At 38.6% G+C, this 8,264-nt stretch overlaps 1 protein-coding gene across 1 annotated transcript; it reads right to left on the bottom strand.

The window, feature by feature from the left end:
• Positions 1-1,939: 1,939 nt before the first annotated feature.
• On the bottom strand, positions 1,940-7,436 carry LOC120937840 (left-right determination factor 1-like). Its single transcript, XM_040351351.1, has 4 exons — positions 6,898-7,436; positions 6,275-6,518; positions 5,241-5,480; positions 1,940-2,622 (listed from the first exon to the last, which is right to left on the bottom strand). Exons 1-4 carry the CDS (start codon positions 7,364-7,366, stop codon positions 2,283-2,285), a joined length of 1,293 nt encoding a protein of 430 aa, XP_040207285.1. The 5' UTR covers positions 7,367-7,436; the 3' UTR covers positions 1,940-2,282.
• Positions 7,437-8,264: the final 828 nt, after the last annotated feature.

The following is an 8,264-nucleotide window of genomic DNA, read 5'->3' as shown; positions in this document are numbered from 1 at the left end:
TGTTTTACATTGTGTACATGTTTTACACTGGTGATCAGTGTGTAAAAAGCTGTAAAAAACAGCTCATACACACTGATCACCAACCGGCTCCATCGATCCGCTCTCCTCTCCTTACAACAACTAATTTGTGAGGAGAGCCGATCGCCTAGCAACCGGCTCTCTGATGGCTCTCATGATGGCTGTGATTGGACATGGCCGTCATGTGATCAGGAGGGCCAATCACAGAGCCCTTCTGCCGATCGGAGATGCGCCGCGTCCGGGTGACACGAGGGACGTTCCTGAATGTCCACGCAGAAGGAAAGAGCACCCACTCGGCCGTACATATGCAGAACCATGCATATGGGAAGTGGTTAAAAAAACAAAAACAAACCCATACTTCTCTTTTAACCATATTTAAAGCGGAGTTCCACCGAAAAATGGAACTTCCGCTTTAAGGGAAGGTGACCCCCTGACATATGCTACATTTGGCATGTAATTTTTTTTGGGGGGGAGCGGAAACCCTTTTTTTTAGAGGGTTTCACCTCCCATTTCCTCCCTCTCGGTAATCATCTGGGACACGTCCCAGATGATTGCTCAGACAAACACGGTGTGCAGTGTATGCCCGGCTGTGAAGCCACAGCCGGGCGCCCACAGTTGTGATGCCGGTGCCAAGGAGAGGAGGGGGAGACAAGCAGGGCTTCGTTCCCCCGCATTGCTGGACCCTGGGACAGGTAAGTGTCTGATTATTAAAAGTCAGCAGCTGCTGTATTTGTAGCTGCTGACTTTGGCTGAGCCTGGTTTTCAGACTCGGTGTTTACAAGTTTAAAACAGTTTTTTTTGCTAGAAAATTACTTGCAACCCCCAAACATTATATATTTTTTTTCTAACACCCTAGAGAATAAAATGGCGGTCATTGCAATACTTTTTGTCACACCGTATTTGTGCAGCGGTCTTACAAGCACACTTTTTTTGGAAAAAATTCACTTTTTTTAATTAAAAAATAAGACTACAGTAAAGTTAGCCCAATTTTTTTTTATATTGTGAAAGATAATGTTACGCCAAGTAAAATGATACCCAACATGTCACGCTTCAAAACTGCGCCCGCTCGTGGAATGGCGTCAAACTTTTACCCTTAAAAATCTCGATAGGCGACGTTTAAAAAATTCTATAGATTTCATCTTTTGAGTTAGAGGAGGTCTGGGGGTAGAATTATTGCTCTTACTCTAACGATTGCGGCGATACCTCACTTGTGCGGTTTGAACACCATTTTCATATGTGGGCGCTACTCACGTATTTTAATTGATTTTATTTATTTTTACACAGTTTTTTTTTTATAAAAAAAAAATGGGTCACTTTTATTCCTATTACAAGGAATGTAAACATCCCTTGTAATAGAAAAAAGCATGACAGGTCCTCTTAAATATGAGATTTGGGGTCAAAAAGACCTCAGATCTCATATTTAGACTAAAATGCAATAAAAAAAAAAATTGTCATTTAAAAAAATTACAACAAAAAAATGTGCCTTTAAGACGCATGGGCGGAAGTGACGTTTTGATGTCACTTCCGCCTTGCTATGGAGACGGGTGGGGGCCATCTTGCCCTCACTCATCCCAGGCAAGCAGCGTGAAGGACCAGATCGCCTCCGCCGCTGCCGACGGCTCCGGTAAGGGGCGGAGGGCGTGGGAGGGTGGCCCCCCCCCGCCGCCGATAACAGTGATCTCGCAGGGAATCCGCCGTGGAGACCACCATTATCGTTTACAGGACCGGCCACGTTAAAGATGGATATCTCGGTTGTGGCAGCAGATATTCATCTTTAAAGTGATGACGTATATGTACGTGAGCCGGTCCTTAAGTGGTTAATATTTTTCTTTTAGTAGGAATTCCGCCTTAACCAAGAGTATTTATGAGTTATTGTAAATCATTTGATCAGAGAACACGATAATATAGATATAAAAAAAACTTTTTGATAAAGTTGTTTATTTTTATTTTTCATCCAGAACTCAAAGATTTGTGTTAAAAAAAGATCATATAATAGAAATTACAAAATTCCCTCTGACAACCATCTGCGGCACCAGAGGGAGATAAATATACATGTGATATATACAGGTAAGTGCTTCTACATGGCTATCACTGACATTTCTAAAATATTTGGTCCAGGTTACGACTGTCCATTCACTGGGTATCTTTACCAGCAAAGTTTTGCCGGGCGTGAAACAGTTCCGCATGCAGCTGCGCAGCAAACGTCGTCAAGTGCTGGAGCAAGCAGCACACCAGAGCCCAATAGTCCTTCTTCCCACCCCACTTTATATGATGGAAATGTTGTCTGCGGTGCACCCACACCTCTCGACGATCATGTTGGGAAACTCCGCTACTTCTATCTCGGTATAGTCGCCCTTTTTGACCAGGTACATGACAGGTAAAGGGGAACTCTCCACCACAGCACAGATCCTTTCTCTGTAGTGATACTTGAGGGCGTGCGAATGAGGCTGCTTACATGCCCCGGTGCAACGAAAAGCATTGTACCCAGAGGGCTCTATGATCCAGTACTGGGTCCAGGTCAGCTCTCGGAAGTTGATGAAATATTCTTCCCTGCAGCAGATATTGTCCTTTTTTGCTCCAGAGGCTGAACAGTCTCCACGGGCACTAAAAAAATAAAAATGAAGCGCAACTGTAAGAACCATGATTATTTTAGTATGTACCAAAAAACACATCATATTAGATTATCCAGGGGACAGATATGTGACACCAGGGAAGTTTCTTGCAGGAACCAAATAGGGAATGAAATCTACATTCATAAAATCGCACTTTGAATTTAAATGGTTCGAATTATTTTTACTATTATTACTTTTCTTGCTTAAGGAAACACTGTCTCACATGCCCATGTATTGCAGTGGCAAAAGAGTGTGAGGGGGAGAGCTAATGGAGGTGTGAATATAGAGGTTGTGGGGGGGCAGTTTTATGTAGACACTTTGATAACAAGGATAACTAATGCTGCATACACATGACCATTTTTCTGTCATGGAAAATCACAACGTTTTTCTCGACGTGATTCCTTTCAAGCCTGCCTTGCATACACACGATCATGATAAAAAATGCTCGAGTAAAGCGTGATGACGTACAACATGTACAACGGCACTATAAAGGGGAAGTTCTATTCAAATTGGCGCCACGCTTTGGGCTAATTATGCTAATTTCCCATCTCATAACTTGCTTCTGAGCATGCGCATTTTTTTCCCTGACGTTAAAGCGTACACACGACCGTTTTTCACGACGAGAAAAACGACGATGTGCAAAACGACGATAGAGCAGGTTCTAAATTTTTAATGCCCATTTTTCTCGTCGAGAAAAATGCTCTGGAGCCTACACACGACCGTTTTTAACGACCAATTAAAAAAATTGCATTTTTCTCGTCATGAAAAACAGTCGTGTGTACGCGGCATAATGCGCAAAACACAAGGTAAAAAAGATAATCTATAAACTATAAAAGCAGCAGCAGCCAACAAAAGTTGTGTTCACACACTACTAATAAATGGTAATAAAGAAGGAATGTGGCGCTTACTATATCTTCATAAATACATATATAAAAAATGATGTATAAAATAAGTGTGCAAAATGGGTCACTTTGCACACTTATTTTATACATTGGGAATTATTGAGCACAGAAAATCATTTGTATTGTCATAATTTTTTATATATGTATTTATGGAGATATAGTAAGCGCCACATTCCTTCTTTATTACCATTTATGTAGACACTGTCAGTTTACTTTATTAGCCTAGGTGATCATCTTTTCATATTTAAAAATGAATACAACTTTGTTTTTAGCTTTGGATGAAATGTGGAAGAATTAGAACTGCAGTCATGTTTTTCTGCTGTAGGTGACCTCATGGGGAGATTTACCCAAACTTCCTTTCCTGTGACACCTAAGTCTTCCCATTGTAGATTCCCCTCACTTCCTGTCTAAGTAATCTTTCCACCAGAAGGTGTGGGAATCTACCTTCTGGGACTCAAGCAGCAGTGAAAACCTTACAGAGGTTTCATCCCAACCAAAACTTAAAAAAAGGATATAGCAGGAATTTCACTTTAATGATGCTAACAATAGTTGGGTTTTGTCTATTTAATGAGTATAAATGTAATATTTCAGATGTTTCTTTCGATCACCAGAGCTGACAGATCTTTATATATTCACTATATACAGATATTTACTGGCTTATAAATGCACTAATGTAATACATAAAATGTATATTTTAAAAAGCACCAAAATCTAAAGACTTAGCTTTGTCCTAAAATAAACCATAGGGTTGAATTTGACTTTTATGAAAGGGTTGACTTTGAATTTAAAAATCAAATAAATATTTGTAACATTTGACTAAAATCTATTTATGTTTGCTGTAGTTTTTTTTAATTCTATTGGAGGCTGTTTGTTTAATTATGGAGCTTAAGTTTTTATTTATGTGTCTGGAGTTCAGTTTCAAAGATCTATGTGTATTGCAATAATTTTTATTATCTGGTGCAAGGTAAAGATGACTTCACCAAGTCGTTTCATAGCTCAATACACTAATGCCCTGTACACACGATCGGTCCATCCGATGAAAACGGTCTGATGGATTTTTCCATCAGTTAACCGATGAAGCTGACTGATGGTCAGTTGTGCATACACACCATCGGTTAAAAAAACGATTGTGTCAGAACGCGGTCACGTAAACCACGTACAACGGCACTATAAAGGGAAAGTTAAAATCCAATGGCGCCACCCTTGGGGCTGCTTTAGCTGGTTTTGTGTTAGTAAAAGATTTGCGCTTTTCTGGCTGTGACAGCGTGATGAATGTGCTATCTCCATAACCAATGCTAATTTTACCAGAACAAGCGCTCCCGTCCCCTAATTTAGTCTGAGCATGCATGGATTTTTAACCGATGGACGTGCCTACAAACGATCATTTTTTTTCTATCGGTAACCGGTTAGGTATCCATCGGTTAATTTTAAAACAAGTTTCAATTTTTTTAACTGATGGATAAATAACCGATGGGGCCTACACACGATCGGTTTGGTCTGATGAAAACGGTCCATCAGACCGTTCTCATCGGATTGACCGAATGTGTGTACGCGGCATAAGGTGCAGTTGGTGAGAGCCAGGAAAGTGCAAAGGTGCCCCCTTTGTACCCTTTTTCTTACAACTTCTAGATCTTTTAAGTGTGCTAGGATTTAATGATAAAATAAATATATGTGATAATAATAATATTGGAATATGAGCTGTACCTACCCATGGTCATCGAGGTTGAGAGTGTATAGAACCAGTTCAGGTTTGCCCACAATGTTGTCGTTGGGATTCTGGGTAGTAAATCGAACCAACTTTGCCATCTCTGCAGCGAAGTTGCCATGTCTCTCACCATCTACTCTGATTTCCAAGTGCATATTTGACTGTCCACTACTTCTCATCCAATAATGTACAGCATTTGTCACATCGAAACTTCTCCAACCAGACTCCATGATGGGTACCAGCCTGCATAAAAAATGCAAATTCAAATATCAGATATGAAGAAATAAAGGAGAATTATAATTTTAGGCACGCCTAAACTAAGAACTATGACTGAGGATGTCAAAGCAGCTACTAGAAGCACTCTGCCAGAACACAAAAGCTACAACTGTCAACTGAATCGCATATGTTTGTACAATAAATTCAGCTGCTGTTTTCTGTATGTATGTAAGTTCCTGTAAATGCATTAATTTAACTCTGTGCAGCCTGATTTCCTGGAAGTGCCCTAAGAATATGTACGTACTTAAACATTATACAAATGTGATTTTTAAACAATATATGAAAAAAAAAAAGTACATCATCGAGTTTGCAGCTTGTCCAATTTTTAACAAAATAGAAATCTGGTGGGCTTCCATTGCAGACCTCTTTTTGAAAAAATTAGTTTGTTGTGCTTATCGACTGGCTTTAATATTTTTTGAATCATGGACATAGAACAAGGTTGCAGATTAGGAGAGGAAAGCTTTTAATATGCATACTTGCTCAAGGTCACTGACTGGTAAAAAAAAAAATTTAGTTGAGGTCAGCAAGGTGCCCTCTCTCTCTATTCCTCTCTCTGTTGATTTTTTAGATTCAGCAAAATTTGGAATTTAAGATAATTTTCTCTCAAAAACAGTTTAGGTGCATAGATTATTCCATAAAAATAAATAAACAAAGCAGAAATCTTATGGCTCAGATGCTAAAGCTCTCGAGCACTTATACAGAAGCATTAATAAAACAGATGTGTATTTAAGTCTCCTTTTAATGGCTAAGGTTTTCAGTACCTGGAATCCACAAGTGAGGTCCTGTTGCTTCCGTCGCTTAAAATCTCCACAAAGTAGACGCTAACTCTTGCATTGTTCACTGGCCTTTGCAAGCGTCTGTCAGGTAAACCCATAATGGAAGGGGGCAGTTTGAAGAGCTTCAGTTCAGCCATGGTGACTTCACTGTTCTGGGGGATCCTGGACTCCATGCCAAAGACCAGGGTCTGCTTGGTGGAGTCGGCGTACAACACTTCTCCAGAAATATCTGGCAAAAAAAAAAAACACAGAACCAAAAATTATTACCATCTTTAGAAAAAGTTATTGGAGATGTTTATCAGTCAGGGAGGGGCAGCTAATGATTTTGCCATCACTAGGGTACTTGCATACGAATATGTTATCTTTAGCATGCCTTGGGGAAGATGAAAAGACATTGGACCATGCATAACAATGTCCCAATTTGTGTAATGTAATGGTTTCTAGACTGTAAACAGCAATGCCTGTTGAACTGTGACTTACTACTGGAATATAAATATTATTTTGCATATATATATATATATATATATATATATATATATACATATATATTCCCCCTCCATACTGAAATATTTTGCAGTTATCAATAAATATGGCATGAGGTACCTTACCTGCATTTCCTGTGATTCCTCTGATAATGCCAGCTAGGCTGGGAAGGGACCTCTTTTTCCTCTCCTTGTGCTTGTTGAGCATTGATATGTACTTGGCCTGGATGTGTCTGGGGACCATCAGGTTCTCTGTGTCCCGTTTGGTCAGCCTGGGGACCTCAGGCAGGTTAAGTTTCTTCAGCAGAGCTTCCTTGATGTCTTCGGGAGTAAATCCACTGCTGGTTGAGAAAAGCAAGGCACTGAGAAGCCAGCTCAGTCTGATGAGGATCTCGGGGTTCATCTTTCTTGAAGACAAGAAGAAACGTCCAATAAGAAGAAGGAAATAGGGGATGGGATGTGTAAAGCCCTTGCTTACTGCAAGCTGTCTGATGTGGCCCTCTGAAAGTCCTCCTTTTAAAGAGAAGTGCCAGGACCACCTGCTGTGCAAGCCAATAATGCAAACTTGGGAACAACAGGAGAACATCACTACCATTAGAAGTCTGACACATTTTAGACAAGATAAACACTAATAACAACAGCCACATTAACCTATTCTGCTCATTTTATACATTTAACACAATGTTGGTCAACCTATATGATTTTTAAAATACTTATCACAATTTTCAAATATTTTTAATTTTTCCTGTTATGTTATATATAAATGCGTTGCTTAAGGTAAAATCTTTTCTTTGAAATACTTTTAAATTTGTGATTGCAGATTCACAACACATCTTCTAGATCATAATTATCACTAGCATCAGGACTTTGTTAAAAAAGAAGAAAAATCTGACTATGTACAGAACATATCTAAGAATTTAAGCTTTGAGAGAAGTATGGCTTCTTATGTCATAATTGGTAAAACTCTAGATGATTTATGCTTTATATTAAAATTAAATATAATATTAAATGGTATATGTTAAAATTAATCATTTTAGAATATACATAAAGATTTAAATATATTATTAAGAAATCATATTTATAATTTTTTTCCTTGTAAAAATGATTATTACCGGTAATTGCCTTTATTAATTGTATAACTTTTTTTTATATAATGTGTCTGTAAGTATATCTTATTTTAACTACACACCAAGCAATAGCTTATTACATAAATCTTTTATTTTAGATCAGAGAAACATATGTTTTGTGCAGTTATATAAGGAGATGAAAGGGAGAGGTAAGGATGAGGAAAATATTCAATTCTTTGGCCATTCAAGGTCTCATTTTGAAGTTGAAAAGACCAAAGAAAAACTCAACTGTAAAGAACATATTATTACATGCAAATGTGGGTTTGTGGTACTTTACGAATATCTTGTGGAGAAGTTACAAGGTCTTTTGATAAAGTGTTAAAGATTATGTTGCATTAAGGGGTTTAAACACAATAGTCATTTCCT

This window comes from Rana temporaria, chromosome 4, assembly GCF_905171775.1.
Source record: "Rana temporaria chromosome 4, aRanTem1.1, whole genome shotgun sequence".
Lineage (NCBI taxonomy): Eukaryota > Metazoa > Chordata > Amphibia > Anura > Ranidae > Rana > Rana temporaria.
The sequence above is the reverse complement of the archived record's forward strand: the minus strand, read 5'-3'. Positions and strand labels throughout refer to the sequence as shown.